General features: G+C 37.4%; 2 protein-coding genes across 3 annotated transcripts; one reads left to right on the plus strand and one right to left on the minus strand.

Moving 5' to 3' along the window:
• Positions 1-6,773: 6,773 nt before the first annotated feature.
• Positions 6,774-8,785, minus strand: LOC136266998 (uncharacterized). Its single transcript, XM_066062055.1, has 2 exons — positions 8,313-8,785; positions 6,774-7,634 (listed from the first exon to the last, which is right to left on the minus strand). The coding sequence occupies exons 1-2, from the start codon at positions 8,764-8,766 to the stop codon at positions 6,874-6,876; spliced, it is 1,215 nt and encodes a 404-aa protein (XP_065918127.1). The 5' UTR covers positions 8,767-8,785; the 3' UTR covers positions 6,774-6,873.
• A 3,189-nt stretch (positions 8,786-11,974) lies between these two features.
• Positions 11,975-15,037, plus strand: LOC136266317 (zinc finger protein 862-like). Of its 2 annotated transcripts, none has more exons than XM_066061326.1 (3): positions 11,975-13,151; positions 14,498-14,775; positions 14,843-15,037. In XM_066061326.1, exons 1-2 carry the CDS (start codon positions 12,067-12,069, stop codon positions 14,559-14,561), a joined length of 1,149 nt encoding a protein of 382 aa, XP_065917398.1. In that variant the 5' UTR covers positions 11,975-12,066; the 3' UTR covers positions 14,562-14,775; positions 14,843-15,037. The 2 variants fall into 2 exon arrangements, with proteins under 2 accessions (XP_065917398.1, XP_065917399.1); XM_066061327.1 differs by having other exon boundaries at positions 14,691-14,775.
• Positions 15,038-19,437: the final 4,400 nt, after the last annotated feature.

A 19,437-nucleotide genomic window follows, 5' to 3' on the forward strand; every position in this document is an offset into this window, starting at 1 on the left:
TAGCTTCATAGGTAAGCTACACTGCCTCATGAACATTGTGACTGCTTTATTAGAGTAATTGACTGCTCTATTAGAGTATCTCGATCTTGTATGCAATTTCTTGAAGGGGGGGGGGCATTTGCCCCAAATGCCCCATCCTGGATCCGCCACTGCGGGTCCCTACACACACTGGCTAATTGAAGTCATTATAGTGTTCACAAGGCCATTTAGGAGACATGAAATACACCCCTCAATGGTGGATCCAGGATGGGGCATTTGGGGCAAATCCCGTCCCTCCCTCTCATAGCTGCTTCTTCTGATAGAAATACTATACACCTTGTCACACCAAAACCACTCTGAATATTATCACCAATATTTTATTGCAAACTCACCTGAAACTAAAGTTAAAACAGCTGTCAAACTGCCACCTAGCACCTTTGTATACGTACTAAACGGCTCTAAAAAATAATAATCATGTGTTGCTGGTGTTTAAACTTTGTAGAGAGATGAATAATGAGACACATATAAAAAGTACATAAATGAGACATATATAAAAAGTTAAAGACTTCACAACCATCTGCAAAGGCCATAATGGCAAAATCAACCTACTAAGGAGTGATTATTGCTGCTTAAAATGTACAGCAACTAACAAGAGAACCAACTTCAGCCAGCTCCTGGGTCTGCTCCCACCCCTGTATGATGGTGTTGTCAACATCTGGATTCTGTGCCCCCAGACCCTTGCTGCTATAATCACTTACCGTGTCAAACTAGAACCTCCCTTGAGAAATCATGGTCATGGCCTTGTAAACACCACCTTACCAAAAAGCTCAGAAAGAAGCCTTAGAAGTTAATATACAAGAAGTATCATAGGTCATGGAGATGGAGAACAACATAATAAATTTAGGCTTGTGTGACATTTCACCACTAAATATATTTTCAAAGCACATAATTGAGGTATATGGGTGTATATTTCAGAAATATATTATAGTCAAAAAGAATGCAGATGTAGTTGACAGCTGATTACAAATAATTGCTGCATGATGAATAGCTAGTTACATGCAATTTTATTGCAACTTCTGGCAAACAATTTCTCATGTGTATTTGTCTAAAAATTATAGCTATAAATGAAATCTACACAAACTATAGTGTAACTACTCCAATACAACATACATTAGCTCTAATAGAACATTCACTGGTTGCACGCCTATATGACTAGACTCCACTGATTAGAAATAACAGCTACATCAAACTGTTACAACTATACATGTACAATGGAGCATACTAGCTATTTCAGCTTTTCTCAGCCATTTCTACTTATCCCGGCAATGATATGTATCACCATGCACTGAGTCTGAATAGAAATCTGTATGCACGTGTAGTGACATTTCCAAGTTTTTAATGTGGTTTTTATATTTTAAATTGAATTATATGATTCAAAAAGTGTTAGTTGGTTTAATTGGTTACAGTTATCAGCTTCAGTATAATATGTAGCTACCAACTCAGCCATTTAGCAAACTGTAGTCTTTTGGTAAGCTATAGCATATTCACCCACTTGAATGTAAAATTTGTATCAGTTACTTTCTCAGTGATTTGACCCCATCGCCATGCATGCTGTGGGTTATGGTGCAGGCATATGTAGCTAGCTATAGATCAGTCTTCATAACCCGGCAGATCTAGAAATAAGATGACTATCACAACAACAAATTCAGAAAGCCCATATAGTTGCACTTTGCTAAGGATTGCCAATGGACTAGCTAATAGCTACTAGTACCGGTATACCCTTCACTGAATTCTGCTTTTAATTGGTGTTAAGGTTATAATAACAAAGTGGCACAGGCTAACAAGGTGTTGCTAGTCTAAGGAGCATGCATACTAATAATTGTACGTTCAACACCACTACTACTGTACTTAGCTATACATATGTTTCTGCCTCACAGATTTAGCTGATTAGAGCATGGCTAAGAGGAGATGATGCATTATGGTATATAACTAGCTATATCTAAATGCTTGGTAGCTACTAATGAAAAGAGTATCATGCATGATAGCTACTTAATGCATATTGCAATCAGTCTTGATCTAATGGAAAAGTAAAATTTAATGATATAAACTGACATTCTATTATTTTCCACTGAAAAGCTGCTAAAAACACTCTCAGATTCACCTTTAGAGGGCCTAATTTTCAAACATTTCCTGGGGGGGGGAGGGGGACCCCCTAGGTTGCACACTAATGTAGTCATTCTTCCAAATAGCTAATTTGACCATGGATACTACATGAATCTTATAGGGCCTTGTGGGAAGGCTTGGTATCTTCTAATGTCTGGCTCGGTAGCTACCTATGTCACAGTCCAGCTTAGCCACCCCCCCCCCCCCCTTTCAAAAAATCATAGATCCGCCCCTGCTATCATAATTCATTGCACAATATCTGAAATAATACGTACAGCATCAAAGATTTGGAGAAGATCTACTACTTCTAAGCATGATCATGAAGAGTTGGTCTACAACTTTAGGCAAACCCCACCAATTTTACTTGTCAAAATTGCACTTTCTCACAAATGTGATTAGTGCGTTACCATATTGGTGCCAACTCCTCCAATTAGTTGCAAGAAGTAAGTTCAGTAAATGGGACAAATTTTGTGTGAACAAGGTACCTTTCTGCAAATCCGATGACATATATAGTGTACAGAAATTTTCATGCATGTATCAAAAGATCATATATAATATCTGTAAAAAAAAAACATTTCCCCTCCCTGAAATAGCTATAGTAATTCATTGTTTGTTAGTCTTTCTTCTACTCAAATTCAATGACCCCAACATGTACATAAGTGAGCTTCTTCAGCCAGCATATGATATCATATAGTGGTGATTTGATATGGAAATATTATGGATACAGTTAGGGGGGAACGTGCCTCCAAACCAAAGAACAATCACTGCATGCAATATTGTAAGATTACCCAAACCATTAATGTGCCGTGCAAAATTTTGCTACACATCCTTGGAGTAATAATATAATGAACTGAATCATTTCTCCTTAAATCACAAAAATAGTTATACTATAGAATGTCATAGCCACAATGATGTTAGATGAGCATCACGGAGGTAATCATCAAAATGTTCAATCGCTAACTCGTTGTTTTGTACCATTTTAAAAGTGCCTACATTAAACAGTTTTCGATAAGGGTATTTCTTTTTCATTTTGCTTTTAAACTTCTTTAACTTGACCTTCAAGCCTCGCTCATTGCATACGGATGTGGTTGTTACAACTACCAAGGTTAGCAATTGGTGAGAATTTTCAATGAGGCTGGTAATTCCCTTAATGGTCACTGAGTTTACGAATATGGCTACTCGTACTAATTCACCATGAGCAGATACTGTCTCTAAGAAGATGTCAGGAATATCGGTATCATCCGACACAATTGATAGTTGCTGTAAGTTCGAGTTACATGCTGATGTGAGCCACAGGCTGTCACAACAACGACAAGATAAATGTGTAAGCTTCTCACAATCAGCAATAATATCCTGTACACTGTGTGGATCATCGCAATCCAATATGCAGTGCCTCAATGATGGAAATTTTGACAAAAACACCCAAACCCATCTCTGATCAAGCTCACCTCGAAGACATTCCATACACGGACTACGTGTAAAAATTTCTAATCCATGTAAGCTAGTAAACTTTGAAAACAGGGTGCAAATGGTGTGTACATCTAGCAGTATGTTTGTTATTACACCAGTTCCAAAAAGGCAAACCTCTACAGCTAGAAAAGTGAGTTTCTTCATATCACACAATATATCCCATAATAGAATATGATCCTCAACTTCATCCAATGAAATGTAGAGTAAGTTCAGTCCACGTATATCACTGCAATTCTGAGCAATCTTATTTAGACCTTTCAGACTTCTTAAACATTCACTGTTACCAATAAGATTAAGATGCTGAAGATTAGGACATGCAATAGCCAGTTGTTCCAAGTGTCCAGAATGAAGAAACGTACACAGTGAAAAGTCAAAATCTGTCACAAAATTGAGACTTGTTACATCACGGTTTGATATGTCATTTAGCACAACATGGTTAAATTCCTCTGCTACTACAATTTCAGCTTTGAAAGTAGTTTTATTATTATAAATCGAGTCAGTCAATAACACAATATCTCTCTCAAAACCCAACACTCCAAAGTTACTCACTTTCACAAATGGCAGGGTAGCTGTTTGTCCAAATTCTAACTGAACGATTGGAAACACTGGAGAAAGATTCAGTACTGATCTAAATTTATCATACAACTTCAAACATGCAATGTGGCTTACTGATATGGTGGAGTTCCATTGCATCCAAGACTCTATAAAACTTTTTCGCAACTGATCAACAAATTCATGGACCACAATTTTCAAGTTACATGGTACAAACCCTTTTGCTACCCATTCTTGCACACATGACACAGAAAATGTTTGGATTTGCAGCCTTGGGACCACCTTTATATGTACTGTGAGTTCGCTTAACTTGCTTATCTGCAGTAACGGTTTGATGTCAGTACTTAACTGAACTTCCAACTTTTCCAAATATTCCATTGACTGTGCAGCAATTCCAAGTTGTTTAGAATCTAGCTTAGTTCCTGGCGCTAGACTGAGTTGTGAAACGTTGTTACAATAATTAATCATTTTGATTAGTGCTGAGGCTTTCACGTGATCAGGGAAGACCAAATGCTTGATGTACTCGCCACAATCTTTCAACACACTCATTACAGAACGTTCTTCTCTTCGGTGATAAAATGGCCATACAAACTCTCTCCATAGTGACGGTGTTTCGCTCACAACTCGTAGTCTCGGTGAAACATATCGTAACTTCACTTTATCACGAACCGTTGGTAAAAAAGATATGATATATACTAACAGCTCCACAGGAAGACTTAAAAAGTGAATAGATTCCTCGTCACCAGGATTTTCCATTACTGGACTACGCTGCGAAGGAAACTGCCTCCAAAAACAAAACAAACTATCACGTGACTCGAAGTGTCAAGTGTCACAGTCCTGTTTTTCCAGTTTTTGTTGTTGCAGTTTTTTTCACCCAGAAAGACTCCCTGGAAAAAAAAACAGTCAAACAAGTTAGCATGTTTTGGAAAAATAGTGCTCAAAATTCTCGGCCACAATTGCAACCTATTATGCTCAAAATTTATGCTTTGTGGAGCCATAATGGAAAACACTACTAATCATCTGAATAAAACAAAACCCACAATTAAAACTTTTGTAACTGGACCCACAATTGAAACCTGTTTTTTTGAAGAACTCTTGAGGAAAAGTCTCACTGTAGATTTTTGCCATTATGGCCTTTACAGATGGTTGTGTAGTTTAAAACAACACAATAATTATTTTTAGAGACGCTTAGTATGCACGAAGGTGCTGGGTGATAGCAAGGGGGTGACTCACTGTAGGTAGACCTGCGACCGTAGTCAGAATCTTGATCAGCTGAAATTTGGATACTATATACATATGTTTGGATCACTGCAGTATAGTTACTCATGACAAAATTAAGATTTTGCTGCAGGCCACCATCTCCAACCAAATTGACAAACTTGAAGAGGCAGAGAAAAGGCTGCAACATTTAATTGAAGAAGCTAAACCTCACTACACAATTATTCCTTTCAACTACTACTGACTCAAGATCTGTTTAATGCCTAAACCTTTTCTCTGTATTTACAACATGCAATGTTAATGTTGACACCTTACTGAATATAGACTGCAACTCCAACACTACCTTAAATCCCTCTACAAGATAATTGTGTATGAGGGACTCTGCAATGCAAATAAAGCTGCAGGTACAGTATTATGATTTCAACCCCAAACTTCTTCATTACAACCTAGCTATATTAATGACATACTTCACAAAGCAGCTAACGGGCAACAATGCTTCTAATTTTATACATGTATACAGCTTACAAGCCATATAAAGTTAATCATTAAGGGAGCACAATTTATATAAACATAAGATGGGACCTGGAGTATATAAATAGCATGTATATAAATTATAGCATAATAGATTGGTATGTATTATATATCCCAGGGGTGCATATCCAGCAAGGTGGTTTCCAGTTTTCATTGGTAGTGCTGGTGAGTTATATGTACAGAATGATGTAGGACACAGCTGCCAACAGGTTTTAAACATTAAAAATGTTCACATTTTCATGGATTTTACAAGCTGCTTCCCTTTAAGTCCTAAATACTATTTATGTTTATGCATATGGTTGCCATGTATTGTAGTCTAAGAACATATCCAAATTGCATCTTCCTTGCGTTACGTAGTCCACTAGCCACCTATACATATAATTTAAGTTATATACCTTATAGTTAGCTACCCTGAAAAAAAAGCGAAAGGTGTGTAATAGAGAATAGCTAAATCTTTTTTATTTGAGAACACAAAAAGTTTCATCTTTGTAAACCATGTACATGTATATGAGGCAAGAACATGCACACAATTAAATTTTACACGTAAAAATGCCAATACACACATGTGTATGCAACACAACTGATGTTTAAAGCCATAATTGGTTATTATACTAATATCTGTAAAGAGAATTGGACTAGAACTCTCTTATGGAAAGGAGACTGATACACAATTTCAGTTTACTGGTGTAGCAGTGTCAAATAGGTGTTTCTGGAACATGCAGCGATGTCTCACTACATCTGAAGCAGGAAAGTAAATGTTGATCAAACAAGCCAGTTTACAGTGTCAAGTGTCATATCTAAAACATTTATGGCATGTATATATATATTATTTGCTTTTAATAATATTATATGATGTACATTTAAGCAATTATGCAAATGATTTACAATTATAATTATGAACTGGTTCTCTTACTGCATGTGCTTACAATGACAACACACATGCAGTTAGAGCATTGATTGTCATGTCCACAATGATGACAGAACAGAATTAAGGAGATAATCACCAAAATGGTGAAGAATCAACTTGTTATTCTGTACAATTTTAAAAGTACCAACAGAATACAGTTTTCGACAAGGAAAAGTTTCCTTTATTCTGTTTTTAAACTTCTTCAAGTTGACTTTTGAGCCTCGTTTATTGCATATGGACTGGTGTGTAAAAACTACCATGGTCAGCAATTCAGGAGAGTTTCTAATGAGACTGGTAATTCCTTTAGTGGACACTGAGTTCACGGATATGGCTACATGTACTAACCCACAATGTGCAGATACGGTCTCCAAGAAAATGTCAGGAATATCGGTATTGTCTGACAAAACTGATAATTGCTGCAAGTTAGAGTTGCACGCTGATGAGAGTGACAACTGTCCAACACATTGACAAGATAAATGTGTGAGCTCCTTACAACCATTGATGATGTCCTGCATACTGTCTGAATCATCAGTACAGAATTTGCAGTGTTGCAATGATGGAAAATATGACAAAAACAACCATACCCATTTCAGTTGAGGCTTGCACTCAAAACACGCAACACAAAGACCAAAACTGTATCGGATCTCTATACCCTGCAAGTTAGAAAACTGCCAAACCAGGCTGAAAAAGTTGTCCATGTAACGCATTTCATTTGGTATAGAGATCCCAAAAAGACAAACATCCAAAGCTAGATAGGTTAGTTTCTTCATATCATTTAGCATATCCCACAGTTGAATGTGACTTTCTACTTCTCCTAAAGAAATACACAGCAAGTTTAGCCCATGTAAATTGCTACAGCACTGAGCAATCTTACTCAGACCTTTCAGACTACATAAACATTCCCAATTACCACCTAGATTAAGACGTTTAAGATTGGGACATGCAACAGCCAGTTGTTCCAAGTGTCTGGATTGAAGGAACTTGCAGAAGGAAAAATCAAAATCAGTTACAAAACCAAGATCTATAACAACACTAATCAGGTTACATTTAAGAACATGGTCGAAGTCATTGGGTACAACTTTGGCTTTATAAGCTGCTTTACCATTATGAACAGAGTTAGACAACAAAACAAGATCTCTCTGTAGAACAAAGAGTCCAAAGCTACTTGCTTTTACAAGTGGCAGGGTAGCCATTTCACTAAACTCCAGCTGGAGATTTGGAAACACCAGAGAATGATTTAGTGTCGATCTAAAATTACTAAACAACTTCAAACGTGAACTATGATTTATTGCTATGGTGGAATTCCACTGCTTCCAAGACTTTAAAAAACTTTTTCGTAACTGATCGACAAACGTGCGCGTCACAATATTTAAGTTACGTGGTACAAAATCATTTGTTACCCATTTTTGCACGCAAGACATACAAAATACATGTGGTAGGGTTTGCTGCCTTGGTGACACCTTTATGTGTACTGTGAGTTCTCTCAACCTACCAATCTGAAGTAATGGCTTGATGTCACTGCTTAACTGAACTTCCAATGTCTCCAACTTTCCCATTGACTGTAGAGCAATTCCAAGTTGCTTAGGATCTAGCTTAGTTCCGGGTGGCGGTAGACTAAGTTCTGTAACGTTGTCACAAAAGCTCAACATTTTGATTAGTGTCGATGCTATCACGTGATCTGGGAAAACCAATTGCTTGATGTACTCACCACAATCCTTCAACACACTCATTACAGAGTGTTCCTCTCTTCGGTCATAAAGTGGCCATAGAAATTGTCTCCATAGTGATGGTGTTTCGCCCACAACTCGTAGTCTCCATGATACGTTTCGCAACTTCACTTTATCACGAATCGGTAAAAATGATATAATATAAACTAAAAGTTCCACAGGAAGACTTAAAATCTCCACAGATTCTTCGTTACACCTGGGCTTTCCATCACTGGACATGGCACTGTCAACACGGTGAATCACGTGACCAATTAATCAGCATCTTTGTAATTAAATTCCAACGAACTAGTTATAGCTCGTTGGGGCCGGGTGTATGCATTCAATGAACGGCTGATCTACTGGACTGGATATACTGTCATGGATTATTCTTCACCAGTGTTGGGCAAGTTACTTTTTAAAATGTAACTAGTTATATATTACATATTACTTGCAACTGAACTATCAGTTTAGTTACAGTTACATATTACCCATAAAATAAAGTAACTATAATAATATTACATATTATATTACTTTGTGTCCACAGCCTTAAGCTGTCACGTGTGAAACTACCACCTTATCACGTGACATGATTGCGTTGTTGGACAATGTGCAAATCTTGATTATAAGTATATAAGAAGCTGGTGAATAAGCTTCATTCAGTAGGCTTCGTTACTTCGTTGTGGCTAGGCGTTACTCAGAGGATAACTAACGAGATTAGTAACTTCGTTACTTGGAATAATATTAGACTCGTTACAGTAACTATATTACTTAGGTAACGCGTTACATTTGTAAGTAAAGTAACTTGAGTTATATTACCTGTTTTTATAGCGTATTTCGTTATATTACTTAGGTACCACAAAAGTAATAATATTACGTAACGCGTTACATAAGTAATGCGTTACTCCCAACACTGTTCTTCACCACCCAGCTAGCTAGCTAGCTATTTCAATCAACACTTCTCAGTCAAAAAATATTCTTTGCCTGTATGTTTTAATGTGGACTAAACTGCACTGGTTTTGCCTTACTGGTGTAGTCGCATGTGATTAATAATTATTTTAATCACTTCATCAAAACTGATGGTTCCATTAGCTGCACACTCAGGTTTCGGCTCTATGGCAATGTCTTGTATAGTCCATACTTTACTGTTTTAATTTTTTATCAGCAAGCTTACTAAGTGTTCATAATATCAAGTAGCTAAGCTACAACAATTCCATAGCTGCCAGAGAACTGTTGCCCATACAGAAATTCTAACATGCATGCAAGCTACACCTCTATGTGAAAATTGTGTTTACTCTATATATATTGCCAAACTGATGAATAAAGTGATAACGGTAACTGCTAATATGGATATATATACGTGGAGCTGTAACAGTTATCATGGAAGGGGTTCCAAGGCTTTCAGAAACCTCCCTTTTAAATATAGATTCCTAAGGTTTCAGCAGAAACCTCATAGACAGTACTAAGCACAAAAGTGTCTGTGAGTGAGTACACACACGAACAGCATAATTATATATAGTTCAACTTGATACATTTATTTCTCAGAGAAGGATTTACAAATGGGACATTGAAATTTTCTTTCAAAAATATAAATCTAGTAAAGTAGTCAACTATATACTCTAATAGAGCAGTATACCCTAATAGTCCTATCATTAATATGGGAAGAAGGTTTTAATTGTCACAATGGTGAAGAGCGTTACATTTCAGGGATTCAATGAGAAATTAAGGAATAATTCTAGACCAGATATTATAGCATGGTATAATGTGGGTGATGTCAGCAAAACTCAATACTCCAGTATTATGTCATAAAATATAGAAATCTGTTTTGTTTTGTTTTAGACCATTAAAATATTTAAGGTCTCTCAGTGCATGGCTGCCAGCATTCCTCTTGTAACTTAATGATAGTTTCCTTTGATAAATCCTTTGGTTATGCATTATGTATTAGCATGGTGAAAAGCTGACAGACAAAGCTCCAAAAGAAAGTTAGAATGGACAGACAGTGTTAATGCATAGTACTTGTATTTGTCCTATAGTAGCCCTTTGTGAACTTACAATATTATGCAAGTTTTATATCTCGTAGTGATTTGCATACTAAAATCCTTCTGTGGCCATAAAAGACAGACACCTTCACCTATGTATGGGACATGATACAGCCTCCTGCAAGATACTTATCCTGCCCCAGGTACACTGACTGACTCATAGCACCTAAGTAATGTACAGGTGTCCTGGTGGTTTGGCATGACGATGCTAGCACAGCAGCTGAAAATTTTGCTTTGCTTTTTGTGTGTATGTGTGTGCATGTGTGTGAGTGAGTGAGTTAGTGAGTGAGTTAGTGAGTGAGTGAATGAGTGAGTGAGTAAGTGAGTGGGTGGGTGGGTGGGTGGGTGGGTGGGTGGCAGTGTTTTTGATAAGGCTATATGGCGCGCCATTGGCGCTAGCCATCCTCCACTGGCCCACTTATAAACAGAACTTAGCGCCAGGCTGGCGCAGTGTAGAATTTATTAGCGCCAATGGAGCAAGTGCAATTTAATAGCAAAGCGCCACTGGCACTTAACATTTACCTGAGTTTTGATAAGGTAATGTCTTTTAAACGTGAATAACATTACTTATCAACAATTAAGTAGCCAAGCAGTCCCATAGAGCTTCCTCCATTAGTCTTCGCTATGGTTTCTAATTATGGTATTCGTATGTCAATGACCACAGATACCCGAGCGCAAATACATTATCCAATTAACATTGTAAGGCTTCAGTCACGTGTTTACAGATGTCAGCTTCGAAGAAACAGCGATTGCTCAGTCCATTTGTCAGGGCTGAGCTATCATCCAGTGGAGTACTAGAAAACACTGAGACTTTACCTTCTTCATCTTCATCGAGCACAAGTGAAGAAATGGCGACAAACCTCCATCACGACATTAGCACGAGAAAGTTTTTACCACGTTGGAAATATCTATTCCCATGGGTTGAGGTTGAAGATGATGAATGCAGCGAAGAATTTATAGAAAAACTATACTGTCGTGAGTGTAGAGCAGCAGGACTGAAAAATGATTTTGCACTTGGGAAGGTTCGTCAGCTAAAGGCTGGAAAAAAGAGTACCTCAGACGTCACGCTGATTCGAGCAACCATTCACGGATTGCTCCGCAGGTTACTGCTATTGCTAAAACCGCCAGTTCCATGTTTAAAGCACCTAAAACATCTGCTTCTGAAAGAGAAACGTTGGGACTGTTAATTAACATCCATTTCTTGGCTACAAATGGACTTTCAATGAATAAAGGAGCCCCACTTCATTCTCTTGTAGATTTTCATATTTTATTTCATGACAAAGAGCCAGTGATAATTGAAGATGATTTGGAAGAGGTATCATCTCTATCTACAACAGCCAGCATTTGGTTGTCTAAGACCCATAGGAGCACCTACAGCACTTGGGAATTTGTGCATGCTCTTAATGCTGTAACAGAGAGTGAAGATGTTGCTAAATTACAAAAGGCAAGGTATTTTTCTTTACTGTTAGATGAATCCAATGACATTTCGTGCGCCAAAAATCTTATGGTTTATTGTCAGTTTTTGGATAGAGAAAACAATAAAAAAGAATTGAAATTTATGAAATTGTTGGCTTTGAAAGAATGCGATGCGGATTCAATTTTCAAATCAGTGGCAGAATATTTTCATGAAATTGATGTTTCAATGGATAAAATGATCATGTTTACTAGTGATGGAGCATCAGTGATGCTTGGGTGCAGTAATGGTGTTCAGGCCAAGTTGAAATCTGTCGTGCCACATTTAATGGAATTTCACTGTGTTGCTCATCGAGAAGCGTTATCAGTTAGCCAGGCCTACCAGTCTGTTGAATATTTTATTCAAATAGAAAGCATGCTCCGTGCGATTTACTCATATTTTTCGCACTCAAGCGTGCGAACTGAGCGATTAAAGCTTGTGTTTAGTGTGCTCAATAAGAAGTTTGTTAGGATACAAAAGCTGTTTGATATCCGCTGGCTGAGTCGACTCCAAGCTGTAAGGGCTGTTGTGCGTTCTTATGAAGTACTAGTTACATATTTTGAGGATCAGTCTAATAAAGATATCACTGCTGATGGAATTGCAAAAAGACTAAAAAAGTATCGGTTTGTTGTGTCGTTACATTTCTTGTGTGATATTCTTAGTACCCTTGGCCAATTAAACAAAACATTTCAAATACCTACCTACCACCCATGTGATGCACACAGAAAAGTTACTGAAGTTATTAAAGCCCTAAAAAACAGGTATTTACAAAAAGATATACGATGGGGTCCTTACACTACAGAATGCATTGAAGGAATTGCACATCACACAATACAGGTTGAAGAAACAGAATTACAAAAGCAGATGGAGGAAAAGAAAAGGCTTGAGACAGATGTAGCAAAGTTTGTTCAGGCTATAGTCAACAATTTAATAGCTCGCTTTCCAAGTAGTGATATTATTCAAGCAGCAAGAATATTTGATCCAGCTGCAGTTCCTGGTTCTGATACAGATTGTGCAGCATATGGAGAAAGAGATCTACTGTTACTGACTAGTCAGTATTCATCATTTGTGGATCACAATTTGTGCTCACTGGAGTGGGATACTCTGAAGCATTGTATGAAGATAAGCTATGCAAGGTATTCTCTGAGGGAGTTCATGCTGAAATTAGCTACTGATGTTACACTTATAATGCACTACCCTTCTCTCTCTAAACTAGCAGAAATTGTACTGATATATCCTTCTAGTACTTCTGAAGTAGAAAGAGGCTTTTCTTACCAAAATGCTACAAAGACAAAATTCCGTAATCGGTTGAGTGTGTGTCACCTCGACCAGCTGCTTAGATTAAGACTTAATGCATCCAAGCCTGCAGAATTTCCTTTTCACGAAGCGTACAAAAAATGGGTTGAAACTAAGCACCGTCGTTACGTTATACCTCTGCCTGAAAAGCAAAATATAGACTTAGATGATTCAGACTCATCAGACTCAGAGTAATGTTTTTCATTATCAAAACTGTAGTATACTCTGTATTGTAGTGTGACCTAGTGTTCTTAGTGATATTATTGTAATACATAGTGTGTAACTTGACATGACTTGAAAAGAAACGTATATATACATACATGATTTAATTGAGTGAATGCCAGGGTTTGTAGTGTCAGGACAAACATACACACTAGTACACTGTATGGACACAAGCACTGTACTGTTTCTTTGTGCTGCCTAAGCAGAAGGGTTGGCATTGTATTTGTGGTTCCTCCCTTGAATGTAGCAACCAACTGGTACTTGTTAGTAGAATAAACTGTCATACATGAGTCAGACAGTAGGCTCCTGTCAAATCCAATCTTGGTTGGAAAATGGGCTATTTGTCAGGAATTTGTTTATTGTAAGCCCTGGTGGATGCTTTTCACATTGACACTGTTTAATTATGATTGTGGAATAGTGTGCTCCTTGAGTCCTTGACGTGACTTGATGCTACCTAAAATGATGCACACATACATAATCTGAGTGAATGCTCTTCACAACATAACATGTACACTACAAGAAAAAAAATTCCCTAACAAAAAAAAATCCCTAACAATAGATTTCCTTCTGCTCATGGCGCAAGAGCAAACAAATCTGGCTCAACAGCATGGTGGGTTGGGCCAATTTGGTGCAAGTTGGTAGCTTTATCAAAAACCCTGGTGGGTGGGTGGGTGGGTGGGTGGGTGGGTGGGTGAGTGAGTGAGTGGGTGACTGACTGACTGAGCGAGGGAGTGAGTGAGTGAGTGAGTGAGTGAGTGAGTGAGTGAGTGAGTGAGTGAGTAGTGAGTGAGTGAGTGAGTGAGTGAGTGAGTGAGTGATGAGTGAGTGAGTGAGTGAGTGAGTGAGTGAGTGAGTGAGTGAGTGAGTGAGTGAGTGAGTGAGTGAGGAATGGACTAGTACTTTTGAGTAAAAGTAAGGTGGAATCTTGCTGGATTATCAAAGTAGTTAATGTTTTTCCCTATAGTGTTAAACTGATAATGCCAGCAGCTAAACTGAATTGGAGGATGCTTCTGACTTTGCTAAAATAATTGTTGATGCATTGAATAATTCCCTGAATACCAGTCAACCAAGTTAAGGAAAGCATAACACATGATCACACTATATTGTACGTAGCTGCTTATACACATCCATACTACCCCTGTTCTGTATAATTTCAGTTCAGCCACTGTATAATAAGGATTTGTGGAGCTGACCGGACTGCCACACAAGAAGAGCATAACAAGCAAGATAGAATTGTACCTGGTAAGTCCAGCTTTATAGGCAATGCTTGTGACTGTTAATAAAGCATGTTTTGTGACCTTATTTTTAGATGCTCAATGTGACCATGATTGCTTACAATCAAAGGCAACGTCTGTAGATACTTCTGTTGATCTACTGATTTTACTGTGGTATATATCTTTAATGACTGATCATTAGATACTTGGACATTCAGCAAATACATACATGTATAATATACAACAGGTTATATAATTGTTGCAAGCAAATTAAAATACTCTACAACATATTAACAGACTATACAATTGACTACTTACTAACACAGCAGAAAAGCTGGCTACTGAGATACTGGTAGTTGAAATACAGCTATGCATCTAGGAGCTGAGCAAATTTTATGCAGCCATGTGTGAAAGAACTCTATTCTATTGAACATGTACTGCAGTCTCATAAGCATAAAATGACAAATGCTTAGAAACAGCATAATCTAATATTTACTTATTTGTTTTACTGAGCAGAAATCACACAAGATTATAACGCACAGATATAAATCACTAAAGTTATTTAAAACTGATCTAAGGAGGGAGAATTAACTACGTAGAGGGGAAGTGGGTTCAAAGCTTAATTACTGAGGGAGAAAAGGAAAATTTATATGAATCAATGTTCGTCATTAGTTGCTGAAATATCCATTCCTTAATTGAGGGTCACAAGGGATAAAGGAATCTTTATAGGGATATCAATCTTGTACATCATTGTACGTTTAGCTCTGACTTTTCTCTGTTGTAGTGTAGGTAGATCTAGTGTAGTCAGCATGCTGATTAGAAACACTGGAGTATCTAGAAAAATCATTTAGACAGAATCTGGCAGCTCTTGACTCTTCTGGATGGCTTCAATTTTGTTTATATTGATTTTTGTGTGGGGATCTCAAACAGGTGATGTGTATTCCACGATAGGTCTAACCATACTTGTACCATTTGCACTTAACACGACTTGGGCAGTGACGTAGATTTATATATATAGAAAGGCAATGATTTGGTTAGCTTTATAGACAATTCTTTGAATATGATCATACCAAGTGAGCTTGCATGCTGTCAATAGTAACCCCAAGATAAGTAGCAGACAAAACTTCCATGATTAGGGTGTTCTCAATGTAGTAAGTATGCAATTTGTCACTCTTATAGAAACTCAGGATTGAATGACATCATCCAAGTGTGTGACCATTGAGCTAGCAGTCCAAATTTGTTGTAAAGTAATACAGTCATCTGCAGTGTGTATAAAAAAAAACATCATCAGCATAAAAAATTATAACTTAATTTTATTGCAGACACAGATAGGTAGGTCATTGATGTAGAGTAAGAATAGTAAAGGTGCAAGCACAGTAGCTTGAGGTATGCCTGAGGATATATTATATGTACCGACATCCACACATTACAGCTACAGTGCTGATAATAATGATGATGCAAAGTATAATGGTTTAATACATATCACATACATGCATAAAATGAAATTTTAAGAGGTTCTTTGAAAGGTAAATTCTATGCCATTGACATGAAGCATGAAAATCTGGTATTGGAATTTTTTTATGTCTATTGTGATAATGCTACTTTCATGCTTTCCATTTCTTGAATTCTTCTTTCTGACATCCTCTCCTCAGCTGTGCATTATACTCCTTGGCTGTGCAGGATACTCCCTGGCTGTGCAGGATACTCCCTGGCTGTGCAGGATACTCCCTGGCTGTGCAGGATACTCCCTGGCTGTGCAGGATGCTCCCTGGCTGTGCAGGATACTCCCTGGCTGTGCAGGATACTCCTTGGCTGTGCAGGATACTCCTTGGCTGTGCAGGATACTCCTTGGCTGTGCAGGATATGCTTGATATAGCTGTAAAGAGCTCAAGTACTTTATAATTATTGTATAGTAGCTAGGTGAAGGTTAATTTGCAGTTTCTGTTTACAACTACTACATACGTAATGCTGCTGACCTTTCTAGTGACTTTATGACAAGAATATCAGCTCATCGTGGACTGGATAGTGTTGTGCATGAGATCAGTGAAGGTCTTACTGTACTTGTAGGGAACTCCGGCTCCTAATTTAATATAAGCTTGGACAATGATTGGATGGGAACTAATAAATGTCTTTCTGGCAATGAGTCTAAGCAGCATACATGTATAAACTCAGCTTGGCTAGTAAGAAATTCAGTTATGTAGATTCTCTAAATTTAGAATCTGTTGTTCACTTTGATTTCATTTAATTGATGTGTTTTTCAGTCACTTGGAACAGCTGACTGTGACAACTGGCAGGGAGTAACATTAAGGACTAGCTTACTTGAGTAGAAACTCAGGTACGAATTATAGCAGATATGCATGCAGTGATGTTAGACTGACTTATATAATTACTTAGCAGTATAGTGAGTAGACTTGTACATGGAGCCAGTAGAGGTCACTGATAGAGACAATTAAGCTTATTGAGTTGTACAAGAAATTTTTGGGAGTATCCGAAGTCATCATTGGTAGAACAGCTGTCTAGCCCATACTCCAGCCTATATCAGAGTAGAGATTAAGCCATGTTTTATTATAGTACTGAGAAAACTAGTACAACTGTTCAGATGATGAGTTATGATCCAGTTTTAGTCATAATATACCTGCATGTAACAACAGCTTCAATAGTGAGCTACACTGACAGCTTAAGTCAGCATTGGCAAAATTTGCATTTAGTGGACTATAATTCTATATCCATGCACTGTTTTATCCATACATGTGTGAAAGCCTCAGTGTCATGACCAGATCACCCTTACTGTTGGCCAGTGTTAGGTTAGGATGATTACCAATCAAGTTAAATAATTGCCAAATCTGAATCGTGACACCCACTACCCTGTGTAAAATGCTGAACTACAGTACCTTTAATAGCTGCATGGACACATGATTATGAGCTTTAATTTAGATTTGGCAATTATTTTACTTGATTGGTAATCATCCACCTGCAGCGTGACAGGTCTCAATACTTCGTAATAATACTGTAGTAGTGAACGTCATGATAATGACAGCATACAGGAATAGCGACAAGGTAAGGTAAGGGGAGCCTAGACTCAGGGGTACAACAACCTGAAATACAGGTAACTGGATCCCTGATAAGACAAAACCGTAAATTACAATTACAACATTAACTAAAAAACAATTAAAAGTTCTGTAATATCCCACAATTCTGACAAGCGAGCATTGAAGACCCTATAGGAGCATGAAATGGCAACTCGAGCAGCTTGTTCGAAAATAGATCTAACCGAGGGTTTTTGTTGATGAAAAACTCTACATAACTTAAAAAACTATTGTTGATGGCAAGAACTGACCACTATACTAGTAGTGATCAGATACAAAACAAGTAGTTTAGTTTGGTAGCTTGTAATTAGTCTTTGTATATTCTTTTGTGTTATTGCCTCATTTGCTGTACTGATTACATATTTCAATAGTGCTGATTTAAAAAATACAAAGCATGATGCTAAAGGCGAAGTGGACCAGGAGGATGGAAAACCGGCATTATTGAGAGATGTTTGGCGTAGTTTCTCTACCCACGGTAGTGTCTAATCACTGGACTGGACTACTGGACTGGAATACTGGGATGGACTACTGGACTGACATTTTTTTGGCTTTACACATTTTTAAGGGTGGGATTACTGTACATTTGGGTGACTTGTGACAACATTTCAACACTGAGTGGTGAATATGGTCCTAAAAAGTAGCAGTGATAAGCCAAATAGCTAGGTACAATTAAATGTATTCTATTCACTGCTTGACAGTATCTACTCTACTGTATAGCAGATACTGACATGTAGGTATAGTGGTATAGTGGTATATCCAAAAATGTTTCTCTCACTCTTAGGCACACATGATTATAATATTGTGATACAACTTCATATGAACTGGCAGTGTTGGGCAAGTTACTTTTTAAAAGTAACTAGTTACATGTTACATATTACTTGCAACTGAACTATTTAGTTACAGTTACATATTACCCATAAAATAAAGTAACTATAATAATATTACATATTATATTACTTTGTGTCCACAGCCTTAAGCTGTCACGTGTGAAACTACCACTTTATCACGTTACATGATTCCGTTGTTGGACAATGTACAAATCTTGGTTATAAGTAAGAAGCTGGTGAATAAGCTTCATTCAGTAGGCTTCGTTACTTCGTTGTGGCTAGGCGTTACTCAGAGGATTACTAACGAGATTAGTAACTTCGTTACTAAAGTATGACAACCACACTAAGCGACCGCAGGAGTCATACCATCAGTATGAACATCACACTGCTGAATTTACAGTGAATTGTAGTAATAATATTACATAATATTAGATTCGTTACAGTAACTATATTACTTAGGTAACGTGTTACATTTATAAGTAAAGTAGCTTGAGTTATATTACCTGTTTTTATAGCGTATTTCGTTATATTACTTAGGACCACAAAAGTAATAATATTACGTAACGCGTTACATAAGTAACGTGTTACTCCCAACACTGTGAACTGGTGACTAGTCACTGGAGTCCATGATATGTAACTGTGTGTAATGGGGGCACATTAAATTAACTTAGTTTTTAACTTGTACACACTGTATGCCATTGTGTTATGACCATGCAATTTCTACTCCTACTAACAGCTAAATGGCATTGTAATACAATTAACAGAATGCAGACATTT

The sequence above is a fragment of the Dysidea avara genome, chromosome 9, assembly GCF_963678975.1.
Source record: "Dysidea avara chromosome 9, odDysAvar1.4, whole genome shotgun sequence".
NCBI lineage: Eukaryota > Metazoa > Porifera > Demospongiae > Dictyoceratida > Dysideidae > Dysidea > Dysidea avara.